This window comes from Staurois parvus, unplaced genomic scaffold (assembly GCF_062004578.1).
Source record: "Staurois parvus isolate SC_StPar_1 unplaced genomic scaffold, SC_StPar_1.0 ptg000530l, whole genome shotgun sequence".
NCBI lineage: Eukaryota > Metazoa > Chordata > Amphibia > Anura > Ranidae > Staurois > Staurois parvus.
The window spans coordinates 10,770,602-10,793,169 of record NW_028318326.1 but is presented as its reverse complement, the minus strand read 5'-3'; the positions used below and the strand labels follow the sequence as shown (position 1 = coordinate 10,793,169).

Sequence of the window (22,568 nt, the reverse complement as noted above, 5' to 3'; positions counted from 1 at the left end):
CAACTCTTCTCTAAACTGCTGCTAGAGCTGGTTTCTTTCATTACAGCTACTGTATCTGTCATGGCTGTCTTCAGCCTGGCTTTTAGAGTGCCGCATCCAGACCTTGCATGAATGAACATTACAGGGATAGCCTAGAATTGACCTTCGGCACTGCATTCTGCCTAAAGCGCTTTCCAGACTCTGTTCTGGGAAAAAGGGAGTACTTTCCAGATACAGAGCCACCAGCATTATCTAGACATTTGTGCTGTCTCTAAAAACTCACTTCATGAATAAGCTGGTCAAGCTGATCTTGCGGAGCTACTTCATCTACATTGGTTTCTGGGTGCCTTTAAATTCCCTACTTTTCTCCATTTTCACACTTTTCCACCACAGAAAGGGTTAATGCTTTGGGACTCAATGCTGATGCAATCTTCTGGGTGGAACATTGTGTGCACTCCATGCGCTCTTTCCTGCCATACAGCATTGAGGGAGCATTTTCCCACTTCTGCTCATGCTTGCAAAGAGCCATGTGGAACTCCAGTCCTCAGTCAGTTTCCACTTACAGTGACTTTGGTCACCTCTGACTAGTCTGCCCTCAACTGCTACTAGGTGCTTAGGCTTTGTGAGTACCTAAGGTTTTGCCTTTTACCCTGAGCGTTACGTTGCCTTACCACTATATGGTCACAACTTGTCTGATTCCAGACACAAGAGGAACATTCCCACTGTACTGGGTGCTTCCAGCTCAAACTCAAAGGGCTGTAACAGGCCTACTGATGGTGCCAATGTCTGCACAATATCTTCATTCAAGCTCAGAAATTGCACATGGAATCCACCAGGTATATTGTTGTCTTTCTTGCTTTTGTGGACATCAAGGACACATACCTGCATGGTCCCCATCTTCCCAGCTTATGAATGTTTCCTTCATTTGATGTAGGGCCCCTGTACTAGTTTGTGGTCCGAGCCCTTCATCCTATCTGCAACTTGTGTTCATCAATGTGCTGGCTTCATTATTAGCCCTACTGTGCTCTTGTTGTATCCCCATTGTGGGATACCTAGATGACCTACTTCAACGGACCAGTTCAGCACAAGTTTTGTCAGACAATGAGTTTGACTGACCAGATGTCCGGATGGATCCTGAATTTTTAGAATTATCAGGGTCTAGTCCTGGACACAGCTCAGGCCAGGGACTTTATCCCACAGGAGAATGGTCAGACTATGGGATCTCATATTCAGGCTCTCCATTCCAGGAAATTATCTAACGCTCTGCTTATACTTGAGAATATTGGGTCTATCTGATGGCTATCTGACAGTAGCTTCCTCAGAGACTGTCCCATTTGCTCAGTTACACTTCAGACCTCTAACAATGCAACATCCTGTCATCGTGGGACTAATCGGCTCTCTGGACAGAATGATTCATTAGAAACTAAGAACCAGTTTGTCCCTGGCTGTCAGGAAGGGATTCACCTGCTGGTGGCACTGTGGCTCCCAGACCTATAACTGCAGTTCCGGTATCCACCAGCAGGTGTCTGTCAGCAGTCCGAAGCTGATGGTAATCGGGCATCACCTGCTGCTTGTTACAGGAAGTGTATTTAAGCCTTGTCTGTGCTTCTCCTCTTTGCCTTGTTGTTTGTCCATGTGCCCCTGACCTGTCTTCCTGCATTCTTATTCTGATCCTGGTCCTGACCCTGCAGCCTGATCCCTTATCTGTCTGTCTGCTCCTTCTCCTTTTTGCCCTCTCATGACAGATGTCCTCCTATAGGGCTGGGAGGAGTCCTGGCCATCTTATTGGTGAATGGGACTAGTCAGAGGAATCTCTCCACCTGATCTTTATTCTGGAGGGGTGGGCAGATTTGACTTTCTTTGCAGTGTTGTACCATCCTGCTGGAGGATCCAGATTCAGCCAGACAAAGCCATGGCTGTGGTATACATAAACCATTAAGTAGGAACCAGAAGTCTCACTGTGGCAAAAGAAGTCAATCCCATCCTGGGGAGAATTTCAGGTTCAAGTTTTGTCTGCTGTGTAAATCTCAAACATGGACTGCTGACAGGCTTACTTCCTCAGCTGGCAATATCTGAACCTGGTGGAGTGCTCTCTACAGCCAGAGGTGTTCCAGGATCTGTATCACAAATGGGGGACTCCACATGTGGACCTCCTAGCCTCCAGGATCAACAACAAACTTGGTCAGGTTTGTCTCCAGGCACAAGGATCCTCTATCGGAAGCAATGGATGCTGTGGTGGCTCTGGGATCAGCACACCTTTCCCCTGCTGAATCATCTTTCTTATTTGCTTTTCACAATCGAGATAGAGGTAATTCTAGTGATTCTCATTGCTCTGGACTGATTAGGCAAATGTGGTATGCCAACGTGGTAAATCTCCTGGCGCACCCTCCAAGGATTCTATCAGATTGTCTAAATGTTCTGTCTCAAGTACTGATCGACCTGTTTTGCAGGTCCTGGCTTTAATATGTTCTGAGAGAAATGGGCATCTCTGAATTTGTGATTCCTACGATGTTAAAAGCTAGGTAATCTACTTCCCACAAGGTAATCTGACGTGGAAGATATACATGACTTGGTATGAGTCTTTCACCTTTCAGCCTAGGAATTTCTCAGTAGGACGAATCTTCCTCTTTCTATAGCTGGCTCTGAACCAGCCTTTGGCTCTCAACGCTGTCATACGTCAATTTTTTGCATTTCTGTATTGCTTCATCTGCCAGTGGCCTCTCATTCCTAGATTAAGACCTTTGTAGACCTGGGAGTCCCCAGTGTAGTTCCTGTTTGTTCCCCTATGAATTCATAGGATCTTAGTCTGATTCTGTCTGCACTTAAGAAACCATTGTGTAAACTGATTAGAGGCATTCCACTCTCTTCAGTGGTATTCCTTATACCCATCACCTTTTTGTGAGGCAAGGTTCTGAGCTGTCAGTCCTGTCCTGCAAAGAACCTTTTGTGTTTTTTGGGGTTTTTTTTTCTTTTTTTGGTGGTATTAAGACTTAGGACTTCCTTCTTGCCCAAGGTAGTTTCTGCCTTTTAACTCAACCAATACATTGTTCTTCCATCTCTCTCTCTGGTTCCATATCCTCAAAAAGGACATTTATGTTGTCTGGATGTGGGTTGTGCTGTGAGAATCTGCCAGCTTTTATTAGAAAGAAGATTCCCTTCTGCTTCTTGTTCCACCACCTCTAAGTGACTCACACTATCATCCAAGTTTAGCTTGATGAGTGATCCCCATATCCTTGATGAGGAGCTGCCGGTTCCATCCTAGGTGCTTTGCCTCTCTGGTCCATCCCCTCTTCATTTTGTTCATCCTCAGGATGCATTGACTGCTTTCAAACTGTTACCACATCCGCTACATAGGATCCTCACCATCCATGACGAGGATTTGCCAGCTTCAATCCATGTGCCCTGGTTCCTTGGTCTACATCCTCCTCCATTGGATCATCCCATGGACCTACTGACTCTGTGACACTCTGTCATCACACCTTGTGTACAGTCAGTCCTAATTTTTCCTTTAATTATGCCTACTGTCACCATTCTATTTCATATTGTGTGAGCGTTGAATTTCTGTTCATTGTTTTGATGATCATTGCATGTACCATTATCATCCAAGTTTAGATGGGGTCAACACTAATATCTGTAAGAGCTTCTTGAGTTTTGTGGCATCAAGCAACTGTTTTCTTAGATTGTAAGGCTGTTACCTGGTCTCCTGTTAACACCTTCTCAAAGTTTCACCAGGTGGCCATTGTGGCCTCATTTGATGCCAGCCTTTTTGGAGTAAGGTTCTTCAGGCATCTCTTTAAGCTGCAAGCAGTCCCCAATTCTCTGTTTTCTTCGGCCTGTTAGCATTTGTTAGCCATGTTTCCCACCAATCAGTTGGACTGCTTTTGGATATCCAATAAGATTTTAGTACTCACTGTAAAATTCATTTCTTGGAGTCCGTTGCGGTAGACACTTGTCATTATGATCATGTTCTCTGTAAAACTTTACTACAAAACTGAGGAAGGTTGTCAATGAGAGGGTCATCCTGGGCTAGTCTACAGCGCTTTTCTTTGCCAGTGTCCAAACCTTCTGTTGGTTGCAGTACATCCTGAATGTGAAGGACTTTGTGTGTCTCAATGAGTTCCCTAGTCTGTGTTTGGGTTTTTTCTTGCCTTCATATTTTAAAAAAGTGATTGCTTGGTAAAAACCCAATTCCTTTCTATACATGTAGATACCTGTGTGGAAGATTTTTTTTTTTTTTTTGATTGTAAATATTTAAAGGATTTAAAGGTCTGACATTCTCATTGACCTGTTGATGTTCCATGGGGTTAAGGATGCCAGAATTGGCTGAGAGATTTGGCAGTAAAAGGGTACAAGCTTTTCTGAACAATTAAATCTTTTTGTTTCCTTCTCTTTGAAATGCTGGGTATTTATGTGCTTACAGTACAATGGAGTGGCTAATGACTATGGATAATGGTAGCCAGACTGCTTTTCCCAGGCAGCTGTGTCGATTCTTGAGATTAGAAAGCCCTTTACACAGCAAAATAATATAATGTGTAAATTTCTCTGTCTACCCATCCACCTCAAAATGACCGTTTGTCTATTTGTATTGATCTTTTCATTAAACAAGGCAGAGTTGGCAAAGTATAATTAACATATGAAAGGGAAATATGCAAGTGTTTAATTTTGCTTTTTATCTTATTAAAGTGAAACTCCACTTTTCCTTTCTAAAGATTGTTTTCTCATGCACATTTCTATTAGGTCTTTTTTTTCCCTTTTTTTAAGAATTATTACAGGCTGTGGCCATTTTAGTTTTTATAGGATTATAAATGTTTAGTTTTTTCTCCGGTTTTGTGGGCAGGTCTAAAAGCTGCTGTGAGATGCACTGTGCATGGCAATCTGTCACTATTAAAATATATATGAACACTTACAAGCCATTTAGTTTAAAATAGAATAACAAGGCACAGTGTTTGTGTGTGTTTTAATATAGGGCATTCATAAAAGTATTCAGACCCCCTTCACTTTTTTTCAGTTTTGTTATGTTGCAGCCTGATACTATAGTTTGTATACATTCATTTTGTTTCTACTTAATCTACATTCAGTACCCCATAATGACAAACTGTAGAAATGTTTGCAAATTTATGGAAAAGAAAAAACTGAAATATTACATTGGCCTAAGTATTCAGACCCTTGGCAACTACACTTGATATTTAGCTAAGGTTCCTCCCATATTTCTTGATCATGATTGAAGTTCACCTGTGGTGAATTAAATTGATTGGACATGATCTGGAAAGGCACACACCTCTCTATAAATTTTCTGCTGCACCGAAGGTTCCCAAGAGTACAGTGGCCTCCATAATTCTCAAATGGATGAAGTTTAGCACAACCAGGACTCTCCTTAAAGCTGGTCGCCGGACCAAACTGAGCAATTGGGGGAGAAGGGCTTTAGTAAGAGAGGTGACTAAGAACCCGATGGTCACTCTGACTGAACTCCAGAGATCCTGTGTGGAGATGGGACAAGTTTTAGAAGGACAACCATCACTGCAGCCCTCCCCAGATCTGGGCTTTATGGCAGAGTGTCTAGACAGAAGTCTCTCCTGCAAAACACATGAAATCCCACTGAGTGCAAAATGTTACAGATCTCACTTTTTTGTGCAGTACATGCCTACATCGCTAGGGCTATATATGCGAGCCGCCATGGGGACTTGAAAGGACAGAGAAAGGTAAAACCGCACGACAAGGGGAAAGGGAAAGCATAAGATATAAATTAGACAATGAAAGGTGCAATTTATTGCAAGAAGAAAATGTAAAAAAGATCAGCAGATCGATCAGTAAGTTATATGTTGAATGCTGTGCAGCATTAAATCTGTACATACATTTTTTAGCTGCCCTTCTATGGCTGACAAGTATGATTGATTGATTGATTGATTTATATATATATATATATATATATATCTATATATGGGCTTACCACTTCTTGTGTTGCAGTCCACTACAATGTAACTGTGATGACTGGCAGGAGATTCAAAATGTATTTACTGCGCATGATTTTTGAGTCTAGTAGCATGGAACCAGTCAGCCTGAACATGAGTTTTAACGCTGCAGTGTATGTTGATTTTTTGTTGCTGCAACTTGACCTCAGCAGTTGTATGAAGGTAGTGACTGTCAAGATTGCTTGGGATAGGACATTGAAATCGTTGCTCTGTATATTATTTAATGGCAGTTATGTGCCTAATGGTGTAGAACTGAAAGGTGCTACACAGGATAATGTCCCTAGGGATGCCATGTGTGTCCAGGCGTGCATATCATCTTGGATAACACTGTTTTTTTTAGATGAGCTGAGGTTCTGAGTTAATTTCCTAGAAGGGCCATTGCCTACATGTGATTTTGTTTTCTTTGAGTTCCTCCTTTTGCTAGTTTTCTTTTACAACCCAAACTGTACTGGTAGGTTAACCAGGTTCAGGTTCCACCCAAAGTTATCCAAACGTGTGCTTTTACCAGTGCAGGACAAAGCAGTAGGTTTACTTTAATGTCCCTCCTCCCCTCCAACAAATATATATTCTTTATCACTATATTCAGCTACAGGGAGTGAAGAAAGAAGGCCTAGTGCCAATCCAGGTCAGATCTCCAGTCAGAGCTTACACAGGGCCAATTCTCTTCGCTCTTAATTGTCCGTCCTCTAGCATTCACTTTGTCTTCATTTACCCATCATTCTATTCACCCATTTTAATAATATATATTATATTTATTTAATGATCAAAGCTTAAAAAACGTAATCAAATCAGTTTGGTGTGTTTACCTTTTGCCTTTTAAAACAACATTTGTTCTCTCGCTTGTCTCTATATTTGTATTCTGGTATTCACATTGGGCAGGGAGAAAAAACAGCCATATATTAAAGTAAAAGCCGCACATATTACATACATTATACATTGTTAGGCACACAGTTAACCCCTTGAATAACAAAAAATTACTTGGTCATGAAGTGGGTGAAACCTGCCGGAGGTCAGTTGGTTAAAACAGTTATTTTATTATTATTGAAAGCATTCTCACTTGTCAGAAGTGCCTAGAATAGTAGTACTGTGTACATGTATATAAATATGAGATAAAGTGTGTGTGTGTGTGTGTGTGTGTGTGTGTGTGTGTGTGTGTGTATGTTTTACACACACAGACAGAATAAACTTGGTGTAATTCCACTTCGTGGAAAAAAATGGCAAACCATTTTGCATACACGATATTGTAATTGAATGTTACTAAAATTACCTTTCCTTTTAAGTCTGTAGCACTGTCACTTTCTGTAAAATTTAGTGCTATACTGCAACCTGGAGGCCTTCTGTACACGGTATACAAAACTTCCCCAGAAATGTCATTTCCTGCATGTGTGATTGGCTCGCTGATTTTTACCAAAAGTCTGCACTAAGATACAAGATTTTAAAGTGGTAGTAAACCACATCCTCCAAAAAAAAAAGCGGTAGTAAATCCCCACAAAAACCTGCAAGACAATGGCATAATGTTCTAGTATACATTGCATACTAGCAGATTATGAAGTATTCACCTTAGAATGAAGCCCTCCAGCAGCGCACTTTCACCACTGACAGGGCATCTATCTTCACCCGGTTTTACTGGTTCTAACTGGCTGTGCCACGTTGAAGTCACTCCTGCTGCATGGAGTTTTGAAGAAACAGTACAGGTATGCATTCCTTCAGAGCGCATGAGCTGGTGATGTCATCAATTGCATGCACTGTGAATATCTCCCAAACAGTGAAAGTTTAGGAGATATTCACTGTACCTACAGGCAGAGCTTTTTTCCCCTCAGAGAATAGGTACTCCTCCCTTTCGAGTCACCCCTTGTCCCAGCACCCCTACCCAACTCTGAGCACCATCCCTCGGTTCCACCCCCTACCCACCTCCCAGTACTGCACCTTTTAGAGAATACAGAACCATTCATTTTGTGGTGCATAATTTGTATGGAATTTATTATATATGATAGGAAAAGCAGTAAAATCCCCTGCAGCCAGTAACAATAGATTGCCCCAGCAAAAATAGCTCTCCTACAACAAAATAACCCCCCGTAATGATAGATGTACACCAGCAACAATAAACCCCATCAGCAACAATAGAACCTCCAGAAGCAGGCATCAATAGAATCTCCAGCAGCCACCAACAATAGAGCCCTCTCAACAGTATAAGACCCCACAGAAACAACATATCCCCCACCAGCAACAATAGATCCCTCCCTATGACAATAGAACCCCCAGTAGCCAACAACAATAGACCCTCCAGCACATCCATCCATCCAACCCTCCCTTTCTGTTAAATACATTCAGTGCTGGAGGTGCTTTATTATAAGCTTACCTGTAGGTACAAGTTAAAAAAAAGACTTCCACTTTAAGCATCCTCTGCAATAAAAATTTTATTTTTGGTGATTTACTCACAAAGGGTTAATTCTAAAGGTGACGTGTTCTAATCCCTCCACTTTATCCAAAACTAAAAAAAATTGCTTTAACTTACACTCTAAAATCCATGCAAATTACATTGATCACCCAGAGGATTGTTTTTTTGGCTGTACCAATAATGATTGCTACATTCAAGCCTTTTCCTTATTTGTGTAGCTATTTGTTGACAGAATGTAAGACACAGGAATAATACGATTTTGGAAGAAAAAAAAGATATTTGAAAGTTTTATTTCTTTTTTCTTTTGTCCAGCTGAAGATCCATCAGAAAACTTTGTCAGGCTCCGAGACTTTGTTCTTGCAAAGCTTTGCCAGAATCTGCCATGTTTTTCTACTGAAAAACTTCTTGAAGGGTTCAGTCAAGAAATGGTGACAGAAGCTCAACAGAAACTCAAGATAAATAAGGTACTTTAGCTATAGCATTCCCTGTGATGACTTGGTGAGCACAATATTACTCTTTACATTGACATGCTGTTGACTCGGAAAAATTCCTAAACCCTGAACATTTCCCCCTTCTTCCTGACATGAATGCTGCAGACTATTCCATATGATTATCTGGCTTTCCTGGGAATTTAGCCGACTCTCCTTGAAATGCTGACATATAGTGGGAAAAGCATGAACTTTCAATTCTGATACAAATATACATTATGTACTTTTTAAATTTCCTTAAATGGATAGAAAAGCTGAAGGGAGTACACTGTGCACATTCTATACCTGCGGGATTATAATATGCTCTGTGGTAGAAGCTGCCATATTTGCAAGCATTAAAGAATAAGACAATAACATCCATTTTAGCTCTCTAGCTGATATGCAGTTATGGGGTGTACTTTAAGTGGTCGTAAATGCTTAAGGTTTTTATCTTCATGTATTCTATCTGAGCTCCATTGCGATCCAGGGAAGTGCACAAGAGCTTCAGCTCTCCAAGGACTCTTTCATTAGATGAGACAGCAGCAGGAACCAATGGCTCCTGCTGCTGTCAATCACAGCCAGTGAGCCAATGAAGAGAGAAGGGGGAGGGTGAGGCCAAGACGAGGCTCTGTGTGTGATTGGACATGCAGAGAAGCCGCTTGGATGCGAGCCTGCTTGGGGGTGTCTATAGCAAGCTACTTGCTCTGGGGGAACTGGGTTTGGGGGGGTTCAGGAGCATCAGTAGGGGACCTGAGAAGATAATTGGGCTGCTTTGTGCAAAACCACTGCACAGAGCAGGTAAGTATAACATGTTTGTTGTTTTCTTTTTAAATTGCCTTTTAATGTCACTTTAAGTGTGAATTGTAGTTGCTGACTTTTAATTTAACAGACACACACCTATCCCACGATCCAGCGGTGTGCTCACCCCATTTCCTGGCGTCTATCCCCGGACTGGCATGTTAACTGTGCATGGCATAGTAATATGAATGGGTGGTGACAGGGTTTTGTTAAAGTGCATGTAAAGCCTTACACTGAAATGGTCTTATTTGCTCTCTTTTTGTCTGTTAAATACATCTGTAGGATAAATGCAGAGAACAAAATATCTTGTCAGAAATTCAGAGCTGTCCTGTGTGCACTGCCTATGTAATCTCAAATAGCCCTCCTTTTATAAATGGACTACAGAATGATTAGCCTTTATGTTGTGGAAATCTGAGAACAGGAGTAGTTGAGTAGATTAGCAAAAGGCAACTGGGTAGGGATGACACCTCTCAGTCCGCAAAAATGCTGTGTTGTCGGCTCACATCAGGATTTAAGAGCGGAGTGCTTTTCTGGCAAATCAAAAGGTATTTTCTATGCTTGCAAGATAAAGCATAGGGAAAATGTGCATGCATTACAGAGACGTGTACTGCATTTGCTTTTGTCTTATTTTATTTCTTGCCTTGACATATATTCTTTAAAGGTCAAGTTCATATTTGGGGAAAAAATAAATAATCGCACATATTTGTGCAGAAAAAAAAATATGTTCATTTATTTGTTTTTCCCCCAGGAGCCTGCAGAGCATTGCACCTATGGACAGTGAATCACAGGTGCAATGTCAGGCTCCTGCAGACAAGTCTTTCAGATTTCTGTCCATTTGAAAGCTGCAAGGCTTGTGAATGAACTACAAGGCTGCTCATCGGCATCATCGCAGGTCATTGAGAACTGCAAACAGTCTATCCATTTACAGGTCAGCAATGTGTGCAGTGGAGCCCAGCACAGCTGTGCTGATTTTGAAATTTGACAGTGGGTGTGGGGAGAGGAACCCTCGCCTGCTTCCACATGGGGGAGATTTGGGTGGGGGAGCATGTACTGGAGCAAGTTACGCCCTAAATGTGGGTGTAATGTGTAACAGTCTCTAAAAGGTGAACTTATTTTTTAAGTTGCATGCAACAACAGTACTTTGCACATTGCTACCCAAAACTACCCACAAGCAAGGGTCTTTATGCCTTCCAAAAAGTTCCTAAAATCCATCCCCTTGTGAACTGCACTGTGGAAGGTTCCTGAGAGAAAATATTATCATAGATATTAATCTCGGGGAACCACAGGATTGGGTTTATCTAATATAGGATTAGAGATCGTTTACTTTGCAAAGTGAATGTTCATTGAGTATGGTAAATAAGATGAAGCTATAATCGCTTAACTCAGCCAGTCATGTGCTAGGAAAATCATAGAATATAACAAATTTTCCCTTGTACATGATGTATTCAGAATGGGTATTTAGACTGTACACAAGTAAAATTATTACTTTTATGTACGGTCATTCACTTTGCAAAGCTTCCATACTTTTCAGTGAACAGCTTCTACTCCTGTAGTAAAGCAACATCAGTGTGTGAACTAAGTTTCTTTAGGGAAGGAAGGTTGGGTGCAATCCATAGCTTTAGGATTTGTGCAATTATATTCTTTCTCAAGCCTTTCATTCACATAAACACAAAGCTTTGCTGCGTGTTGCCTACAGTGACAAGTACCACTAGAAGTAAATTTATAGTTCCAGACACTGAGAAAAACATTACTAGTAAGTTATTTCCAGAATCCCTAAAACTCTTTCAGTTTTCTGTATAGATTCTGAAGCTCTATTTTGTTTTTTTTTACTAAGGTCCTTTTTTAATGCTGTTGTGAATAGACAAGATTGTAACATTGTTCTGTTGTATTATTTGCCTATTTTAATCACTAGCAACATGCAAGACGTGTTTATGAAATTCTTCGGCTTCGTGCAACAGACATGAGTGATCCTGAAAAATCCAGGGCTTACAGACTAGACATCAAAAAGAGACTTGTTGGCCCATATAAGGTATGGCTGTTTTGCAATCTCTATCATAGCGGCTTTGATGGAAGCCTAATGTGAACTTTTTCTCCAGGAGTATTACCATTGTAGATTATTATACAGGATTGATATAGTGCCAACAGTTTGCGCAGCGCTTTACAAAATGAAGGTAGACATAACAGTTACAATACAATTTGGTACAAGAGGAAACAAAGGGCCCTGCTTGTTAGAGCTTACAATCTAGGAGATTACATGTACACCTTCTATCCATACATACTTCTGGAGATACATGGTAATAAAATCAATAGCTGGTATCACAGAGCATATGTTCCATGCTATTCTTATTTACTGCCAAGTGGTATTGTTTGGACTCCTGTTGTTTCCAGTCCATAGTTGATTATACACCCTTCACCCCTTCACCGTTAAAGGAACCATATTTGTTAAGTTAAAAAAATTAAATTACAATTAAAACAACCTGTTTTAGATGTGTATTTCCACATTCGTAAAAAAAATGTTACGTAAGCCATTTTATATGTTAAAAATATATTCAAACCAACTGTAACCTTTTTATCAGTGCCAAAAAAAAAAATTAATGTAGCTTAAGCTGGTCATGGATATAATTTTGAACGAAAGTTCTTAGGAAAAGTCTCAGGAACATTTGTATGAAAATTCTCAAAATATTCAACAGTTGGTTGAAAGATTTTTTGCTTTTCATTTTGGTTCCAATGAACTTTAATGAGCAAAAACTCCATACACCTTTAGACATTGGTTTGTGAAAAATTTTCCATTCTGTGCCTTCAGGTTTTCTGCTTGCTATGATCAAAAACGAACATCGATTTGACCCACTAATGATTAGAAAAACGAACAAACTTTCTTAGAACATTTTTTTCTAGGAATTTTCGTTTGAAATTCTACCCATCTGTGGCCAGCTTTAGTTAGGTGAATTGTGTGAACTACTACTCTTCCTGTGCAGAAAACACAGCAGAGGGATCTTCAAAGGTCTATGTTTGTTGTATAGCACATCCACAGCCATTGTATTGGTAGTCCTCGCCCAAGGTAAACACAACTTGAGTATTGAAAATGTCCACACCTGTACATCCCTGTAATACTCAGCCAGGTACCAACACTTGTCCTGGAGGTAGACATACTTGGAGATAACATTATTACCTAGGTAGGGGCTCATCTTTCCACAAACTGGACACCTGGTGTTAACATTTTTCTTGTGTCCTTATCACCATATACAAAGGGTGAATGGTGATAAGAGTGATCCTCTTATCTTGTTTTATTCCAAACTATAACATGGTAAAAAAAGAACTTTAGTATATGATGCAAATAGCCGTTCAGGCATTAATGGCTTTACATTGCGGCTTAATAAAAAGTTAGGTTTTTATATATTTGCTTTGTATGGGCAGTATACCACGAAGACCCTCCGTTAATACTGCCAACACATTCAGTACTTCTTTAGGAGATGAACTGTGCTTTGAGATGTGATCAGGTGCCTTTGAGTCTGTTTGTTGTAATGTGTATAAAGGAACCCACCTCTATGACTAAGGCAGGCCATTCAGGGTGCAAATTTCTTTCAGCAGCCTTGGGTTGCAGGAAAGAACTTTGCAGAATTGCCCCATTAGCACAGACAGTACTGACATACTCCTGCCGAGCTGTTGTCTTCTCCAGGTGGGGGAAGCGGCCCCCGCCGGAAGAAGACAGTGATTATTGCTAGTGGCTATAGCAGACACTAGTGATAATCACGAGTGAATCCGACAGGCTGGTTGTACCCAAGTTGATCGATCGACTTTTTACATTCAGCCTGCACACACATAGTTCGAATCACCAGCCGAGATTCAAACTGTGGCTAGCCTAAGTCTCATTGGGTGAAGCACTTTAGAGGGGGGCTGTCTTAAGGTCATTACAGTACCTGTGGATGTTGTATACAAACAACATGGATTATAGTAATCCCTCCAGTGTAAGGTGCCTGTATTATTTCTGCATAGGATCTGTGAGTGAGGACAGCTTGGTTTATCCCTGGCAGTTGGGGAGGAGGAAATTGGAGTGGAGAGCCTTTTATTACTGTTCTTCTTGTGTTGCAAATATATCATCATCCACATCTAAATCAGATGCACCAGATTCCAAGATCTGTTTTATATTTTGTGGTTCTTCATATTCTGTTTGTGTTTTAACAGAAAAATCAGAGAGAAATGGCTAAGATGAGGAGATGCTTAAAACCAGAGGAGCTTACAAACCAGATGAACCAAATAGATCTGAAAACACAGCATGAACAGCTTGAGGAGAGCTATCAGGAGCTGGTGACAGAGTACAGGAGGACAGTGGAAAGGCTTGCCCAAGTATAGATCTTGTCAGTGCTCTTTAAACTTGTCTCAACTACTTTACAGCCTGATGTTGCCCAGCAGTCTAATACATACAAAGCCCACTGAGTACTGTTAGAAGTACTGTTGTTGTATTGCGGACATTAAATTGACGTGTGGCATTCAATTGTAACCTGTTAAAGACAACAGCAATAAAGTGTTTGTGTTTGCTGCTTAAACAAAGTCTATAAACCAACACATTATTGGTTCAAACACCACTTGTTGAAGATTGCATTATCTGGTGGGTGCCTTTGCTTTGAAGATGCAAAGTTGATCTTTATGCGTTTTTGGCGATTTTTGTATAATTCTGAGGTTATTCATTTATCATTATTAACAATTTTCACATGTAAATATACCATGTACTACCTGCCCGGGTCATGTTTCCTATAAATACAGTTCTCTGGTTTTCTGTGCTTATCAATTGTTTTATTTTTCTAGATGACTGAATTCAAAAGTCCATATTTACTTAGTAGCACTTAAAACTATAAATAAAAGAAGAAATGCTATTTTATGCATTTGTGTAGTCTTTGTAAAACTTTTTTTTCTAAATTACAGATTTATAGATGAGGTAAAATTTTCACCTCAGAATATAAATTCTCACTTCAGAATATACATACAGTAGTTGTCTGTAGACATTTACTTTCTCCAAATTAGATTACATACTAATATTCATGGGCACGAAGGCTGGTTTATACCTGTGCATTACATTGTCAATGCCACGGTGCTATTCATTTTAAATGGCACCCAAGCACACTAAAGGAATGCATCTATATTGAAGTGCACCACAATGTACAGTAATGCCTTGTGGTGCCTCGTGTCAGGGAAAAATGGTGCAGGTGCGTTTTATGGTCCATTGGCAATTCATTTAAATTATTGTGCTGCCTTAAAGGTTTAGCTCATCTTTGTGTCTATGTTCACTTTCTCCATCTCCCCCCACCCATTTACTTGAATAGTGGGATGCTACTCCCTTTATCCTTCTGATTTTAGATTTGGCAGGGCTGTGTGCGGCTCCCATCTGCCAAAGCAGCAGAGAGGTAGGATCTCAGGGAAGCACAAGTGTATGGTGGTGTCGCCATACTTGTAGTGCATTGTTTACTTCCTCCAGCCGCATAACGGTAGGTCTGTACCTCCGTATGTGGCTGGGGTGTGAACAGTGCAAAAGTCTGTGCATTCCACCTGATAGCAATTGTAAATCTTTGCAGGCTTCAATGCAAAAATTTGATAAATGTTAAGGCTACATTCACACGGCCGTATTTTTTTTTTATGTGTATAATTGTCCTGTTTTATTCAATATCAGAATGCATACGCATGTCCTCAGACACATTTGTTGGATTTTCTGTTAAGGATCTGAATGTAGCTTATATTTATGCACCTGTGTAAATGCCTCCGTTGAAAACAATGCAGCAGTGTTCAGATCCTTAAATATAGAAAAAAAAGTTGTAAATGCAGCCTTAATGTACTAATGTGAGTGCATTAATTACAATTTTGCAGAAGGTGGGACTGTTGGGCAGAGCTATCACTGTCTTCCTTTAATCCTGACTCCCGATGGTGGGAGTTCTCAAGGCTATAGGAGGGAGACACACCATAGGAGAGAAGCAGCAGGAAGATAACTTGCCCAGGAGTGAATAGGGTTGCTTAGGGTTATTTTACAGAAGTAAATGCTTTCTTGCTGTTTAAAAGGGTAATTTAGAATGGTACTCGGTGACATTCTTCCCAGAAGTCATATAATGCGGACAAGAAAAGCACCTAGGCAGTGCAGAGCCATGATTATGCACAAAGTGCAGTAATCCATAGCAGCGGGCTTCTTGTAAACCAAAATCTGGTTGCTATCATTTACTACCCTCAGTACATCCTTGAACCCCATTAGTACTCTATCGGATAATGTTGAAAGTGCTTAAGTCACCATAAATTTGAAACTAAAATAAACGCTACCTGTAAAACAAAATGTGAAATACTTGCCTTTCCAGCTGTCTGTGTTAGAACTCTGCTCCTACTTCTGATCCCATGCTGCTGCAGGTACCTGACACTTCTGATGTGGGTGGGAACAACCTGCTTCTCCCGCCACACACTGTGGCTTTATTGTTACAAGATAAGATGTATGAGCTGATGGAAGAATCCACAGTGTGTGGCAGGGGAGCAGGTATTTAACACACCCAGAAGTGTCGGATACCAGCAGTGGCTGGAAATCGGCACCACAGCAGATTGTACACACATAGGTCACTGGAAAGTAGGTATGTGGTATCTTGTTTTACAGGTTGGCTTCATTTTAGTTTTGACACTGTAGTGACAGCGTCTCTTTATTCCACATTTTTGGTAGATACTAGAGTATTCTCCAAAGCTGATTATACGCTAGCAGAATTTCAAAGGAAAATTCATTCAAATGTCGTTCTAAAATAGTTTAAGATTTTGTTTGCTTTTAATATTCAATTTTGCAATGAATGGACTTTCAGAACAAAAATCACATACCTTATTAGAAATTCGTATATTCAAGAACAATTTTCCATGCTGCTCCTTCATATTTTCTTGTCACTGCGGTTAAAAACGAATGTAGATTTGACCCCACTAATGAATAGAAAAATAAACAAACGTTCTTACAACAAAAAATCGTGGGAAGGAAATTCTACTACTGTATACCTTGCTTTACTGGCCGTTTGGTTGACTGAGGGCTTTGAGGAAAAAAAAAAAAGGCTTAGTATATTGTACATTCTGGTTGTAAAGTGTCAATTTGGAGGGACAGGAATGGTAATTTTATTTTCTTTACTTTACGCTCAAATTGACCCATTTATTAAGGTAAAGTGGATTATGCTGTGCAGAAACCCATATGAGCCAATCTGAGTAAATATTTTACTGATTAACTCACTATATTCACTGACTATTATGAAATAAAATCTGAATGAATGGTTAGTTAATTTTGGCCAATCAGAAAACAATATTTTCTAAATTGGTGTAAAGCCAGAGGGCTACCATTTACTGTATGCTCCAAGATTCCAATAAAGTCGCAGAGGCTTATTATTCTGCTGATTTGTAGCATGATGCTTCTCTATTGCTGATATTCGCTAATTAGGCCTATTGCTGGATCTTCTCACTTATGGCTACGTTTCCACTTGGGGGGGGGGCTGAGTTGTGCTTTTACCGCCCCTCATTAAAGTGGATGTAAACTCTCTGTTAACATTACCTATTTTTATATTTTTAGCTAAGGACAGATGGATTCCAAAAAATGCTATATGAGTCATCTGCCTTTACTCAAGATGGCCACAGCTAGAAATGCTAGGAGTTGGTTTTTCAAAGTGATTTCTCAACAAAATAAAGTTTGGAGACATGAATGAGTTTGCTTTGAATATTTAAAATGAATTAAATGGTGTTTTCAGTTTGTGGTGCTCAGATACAGTTTAGTTCTGCGCTCAACAGCAGCCAGAGGAAGTTGTATATTAGCACAGACACGCTGTTTGCTTTGCGGCAGGAATTCTATCACCTATTGAACGCAACCCATTCAAGTGAGCCATGGCCATAGGGGTTATACTTACCTAGGTGGATGCAACATCAGTCCAATGATGCATTTGTCCTCCGCCGTCTCGAAGGGTAAGAACTTAGCGATCACATGACCACTGATTGCTGAGTTCTCACAGCTGCTATGAGCTGAGAGTGGTGACTGTCAGTCACCTCGGCCACTCCCGGACTCGGGCGGATCCCGGCTTTTAAGTTGGAATCCTTCCCCAGCCTGGACCTGCTGAGTGTCAGCCAACAGCGGTGTGCATAGGAGTGCAAAGAGCTTTGGCTGTACTTCTCCTTTAACACAGACATATTGGGGTTTATTTACTAAAGCTGGAGAGTCCAAAATCAGACTCCCTTCTGCATAGAAACCAATCAGCTTCTAACCTCAGCTTGTTCAATGAAGCTTTGGCAATGAAACCTGGAAGCTGATTGGTTTCTATGCAGAAGGGAGTCTGATTTTGGACTCTCCAGCTTTAGTAAATAAACCCCATTGCCTCCTCACTGGCTGTTAAATGCCTTCTGAAAACATGCCTTCACTTAATGCTGTGTAAGCTTTTTCTTCAAACATACACAATTTCTTATTAAAGAAAAGCCTGAAATAATTTTGTTTATATATTGTGTGTGAAAAAATCGACCTAAAGTGATACTAAAGCTTCGTTATTTTAGTTTTAAAAAATAATTTTCATACTTAATATAAACTGTGATATAATTATACAAAATGACATATAAAATAACCACAAATAGCGTTACCCTTAAGTAGAATAAATAAATACATAAATCATTAAATCCACCACCAAATAAGTGCATAAATGTGATAAGACATATATCAAATTAAGGGTCCTCATAGAGTCCATTCAATAAAGTCCATGCGCAAAAAATTGCTTATGAACCTCAACAAATGAAGCTATGAAGTCTTCCTTCACCGGCTTCATCTTAGGGAGTCCAAATGCTGGATATTTTTGTACTCAATGTGAGTGTATTTTATGGGGGGAGTATTTGAATAAATTTTGTTATACGTTATTGCACTATGGCGAGTATCCTTTATATCTGCATGTACTATATGGAGCTGTGTGGATATTTCTATGCTGGAGCTGAGTTGTGGAGTGCTGGGCTAATAGAGATACGCTGGTCTATCACCAGCTTTGAGCTGTTTGGATATCCATAAGGTGGAGCTGAGCAGAGGAGTGCTGGTTTACATTGATATGCTGGTTTATCACCAGCTTTTGGTGAGTGTTCAATTTGATGGGGTGTTAACACACTGAATTTTCAGTGAAGGAAGGCTTCATTTGTTGAGGCTCATAAGCAATTTTTTGCGCATGGACTCTATGAGGACCCTTAATTTGATATATGTCTTATCACATTTATGCACTTATTTGGTGGTGGATTCAATGATTCTTGTATTTATTCTACTTAAGGGTAGCGCTATTATTTGTGGTTATTTTATGTCATTTTGTATAATTATGTCACAGTTTATATTAATTTTTACAGCAGTTTAATAGTAGCAGCTCCCAAATTATGTGATTCTGCTTATATCCATAGGCATGATCCTGTGAATCTTGGGGTGTGGGTTATTACTCACCTAGACACCCGTCAGGACTCATTGTACCTTTTAAGATAATTTTCATACTTACCTGCTCTGTGCAATAGTTTTGCACACAGCTGCCCCGATCCTCTTCTTTTCAGGTCCCCCGTCGACGCTTCTGGCTCCTACCCCTTGAGCTGTGCCCCAGAGAAAGCTGCTTGCCCTGGTGGCACTGCTGTGTGCTTGCTCCCGAGCCGCTGCTCTTTAAGACCCAATGGGCACCTGCTGCTGTCTCAGCCAATGAGGAGGAAGAGTCCCCATACATACATACATTAGCTTCTAAACTTGTGTTTTTTTGGGGCCTATGAACCCTCTTCCCCCCTTGGGTTCCTCTGTATGGATGCGTCTTTTTCTTGATGGTCCTACCCATAAAAAATGTCCCTGATTCCCCCATTGGCCATTCGAAAGTCTCCCCTGATTACTGTATTGTCCATTCGAAAATCTTCACTTCTGTTGCATATTCCCTTCCAAATGTCTTCCTACTGAAGGTCTTCTACATGGCATATTATTGCCTTTAGACTAAGCATAAGGGGGATGACTACTCCTGTCATTTGTCCTAAAATGGGGGTTCCCCCCATATTGATAGTATCCACAGGAACTTCGTCTTCTAATATTCCTTGGGTGATTCTCAGGTCCATACCAAGGGTTCTTGAAAAACACTCTTGGAGTTTTGTCATGATCCCCACTCCCAGACCTGAAAAAAATGTCCCTTCTTGTTCTGATTTCCCCAGTGTGATACCCAGTGTGTGAATTTTTACATGCATGATCAAATTTGATAATGTATGCCCTTCCCTTGAAAAACTACATTTGCAGTGATGGTATGAAATTCCTTGGGAACTTAATTTAGATATGGATTGTTGTCTGTTTCTGAATTTATCACTTCTCTCGCAGGTGGCACTAGTCACCAGAATAGTTAAAAGGGAAAACCTCAATAAAGAAAAAAATCTGACAGTTTTAACTGCAGAAATACCCATGAAGGAGCTGCTAGAAATGCTTCCATTTCTAGTGATAACTCACCCTGTAACTGGACCCAGTATTATACTGACACACCAATAGCAGATATCTGGGGTTTATTAAAACAGGAATGACCCCCTACAGATAAATAATACCAAAGCAATGGTAGAAATAATTGCAACAAGACAATGATAGCAGTGCAGTACAAGTACATGATGAAGTGAGAACGATGAGCTTTCATTCTCTTGGCCACCTGTGAGAAACCTTTCCTCAAACATGCTAGGGAAGAAGAGATGATACTCTAAGCCGCAAAAAAGAAAAACAAATGTAGAATATGCTGGTATACATAGGTGTATGTTGCGGAGGGTTCAGATAAACTAGAGGGGCCTAGCAACAATCTACTAGCCCTAACTATCCACTGGCTTGTGCGTAAGCCTATCTCAGAGTCTGCTGGTGTTGGGCCCTTTAATTCCAAATTTGCAGTGGGCTCAGCCTTCAAACTGAAGGCATTTGTAACCCACATGAGTAAAAGTGTCTCAATCCAGCAGCTACTAAATCGGCAAATGGTTCCCTTTAATTCCCTTCCCAGCAGTAATGTTCTCAGATAGTTATCAAATCTCAGCACACATAAAGGTGGCCAAGAAGACCGCTCACCAACCCAACAATTGCCCACCTAGATGCGGTCTATCCTCTGATGACCTCTCCTGCAAGTTTGACCAAGGTGAAAGAGCCTGCAATGCCTCTGACAGGTTTACCTTGAAACTTCCTTTTCTCTGGGTTTCAAACAGCTGTCTCCACAAGGAGAGGGGTCTGATTGGGTTAAATGACTGATAAATGATGTCTAGCTTTCTCTGGTGATCAATGATTATGTAACTCCTCAGCAGCCTGCAACACTCCACTGCTATACTACACTTCCAGTTGTGACATAAGGAACCCTTCAGTGGTTCCTCCTGTTGCTAAGTCCTGTAGTGATACAGCAGCCGGCAGGAAGAGACACCAAGCAGGGACCTTGTTTTATAATACACACAGGAGTATAAGGTAGCAGCAGTGATGGAAGAGAGAAAAAGATTGAAGTCTCACCTACAGAGGAAACGTTATCTTGCTCATATTACAGGGTGCAGCTGCTCAAAGTTTTTAAAGAAGTGACAGGGTCATATTAAGTGATACTCCATTCATATCTCCCAACTTTTAAGGCAAAATCATTTTTATTATTATACAGGGTTTATATAGCGCCAACAGTTTGCTCAGCGCTTTACAATATAACGGGAGACAATACAGCAATAATACAGTTCAATACAAGAGGGAAAGGAGGGCCCTGATCCTTGGAGCTTACAATCTAGGATAAATAAGGGATGCCTTTATCACAACTCATGGAGGCAAAAGAAAAACAAGAAAAGTTAAACACTTTGTTCACACCAGCTTGAAGGCTAAGGAGAAAACAGGTTATGAATCCATCAAGGAGGCCCTTGCACAACCTACCACAAGGATGGCTGCTGCAAACCCCCAAAATATTCTGCCTTCCCTAAAGAGCTTGCTGGATGCCAAATTCCTCAGTCCTCACACTTTGTCCACCCTTTGATCCTGTACAAGTTTGAGATGTTATTGCAATGGGCCCTGGATTATACTGTATGTCCAATATATAACACACATCTCAAAGGGAAATTCAAGACTTGGACTGCATAATTGCCAAACTAGAATCATGTCTGTCATTCCACAGATTTTGAAAGCCATGAGTGGGGAAAAGTACAGTTTAAGACCAAAAACTTGATTCTTAGAAAAAAGCTGGAGGATGCTTGAAGACAGATTGGGTGGTATCCTTAAATGTCCCACCTTAATACCCCACCAAAACAGACCACCACTTCAGGACTTTGCAGGTTGTTGTGATGTGTTTACAGGAGATCCATTAATCCAGTGTTTTTCAACCTTTTTTGTGCAAAGGCACACTTTTTTCATGAAAAAAATCACGAGGCACACCACCATTAGAAAATGTTAAAAAAATTTACCTCTGTGCCTATATTGACTATATATAAAGTAATTCTCTTGAATAGGAATCAAACACAAAGAAATTATTTTATAATTACTTTATTATGAAATAATAAAGTATTTTATAATTGTTCATATTTCTGTTTACTTACTCAGTGCGAAACCTGGGCCTGTTTGGCTGAACACAAAGCTGATATTCCGGCAGGAATCGAATAATTAATCCCCCATATAGTAATTCATCCCCCATATAGTAATACATCCCCCATATAGTAATTAATCCCCCATAGTAATTCACCCCCCATATAGTAATTCACCCCCCATATAGTAATTCATCCCTCATATAGTAATTCATCCCCCCTATAATAATTAATCCCCCATATAGTAATTCATCCCCCATAGTAATTCATCCCCCATATAGTAATTCATCCCCCATAGTAATTCATCCCCCATATAGTAATTCATCCCCCATAGTAATTCATCTCCCATAGTAATTCATCCCCCATATTAAGTCCCCAAGCCCCCCCCTGTGTCAATTCACTTACCTTTGCTCCGCGCGTTCCTCTCGCCGTTCCGGTGTAGCA

General features: G+C 40.4%; 1 protein-coding gene across 1 annotated transcript in view; it reads left to right on the top strand.

The window, feature by feature from the left end:
* Positions 1-14,482, top strand: part of HAT1 (histone acetyltransferase 1) — a 66,030-nt gene extending 51,548 nt beyond the window's left edge. Inside the window, exons 9-11 of the mRNA XM_089690511.1 lie at positions 8,659-8,810; positions 11,524-11,640; positions 13,794-14,482. Coding sequence (XP_089546637.1) covers positions 8,659-8,810; positions 11,524-11,640; positions 13,794-13,961 — 437 coding nt within the window. The 3' untranslated portion in view covers positions 13,962-14,482. The remainder of the gene's footprint in view (positions 1-8,658; positions 8,811-11,523; positions 11,641-13,793) is intronic.
* Positions 14,483-22,568: the final 8,086 nt, after the last annotated feature.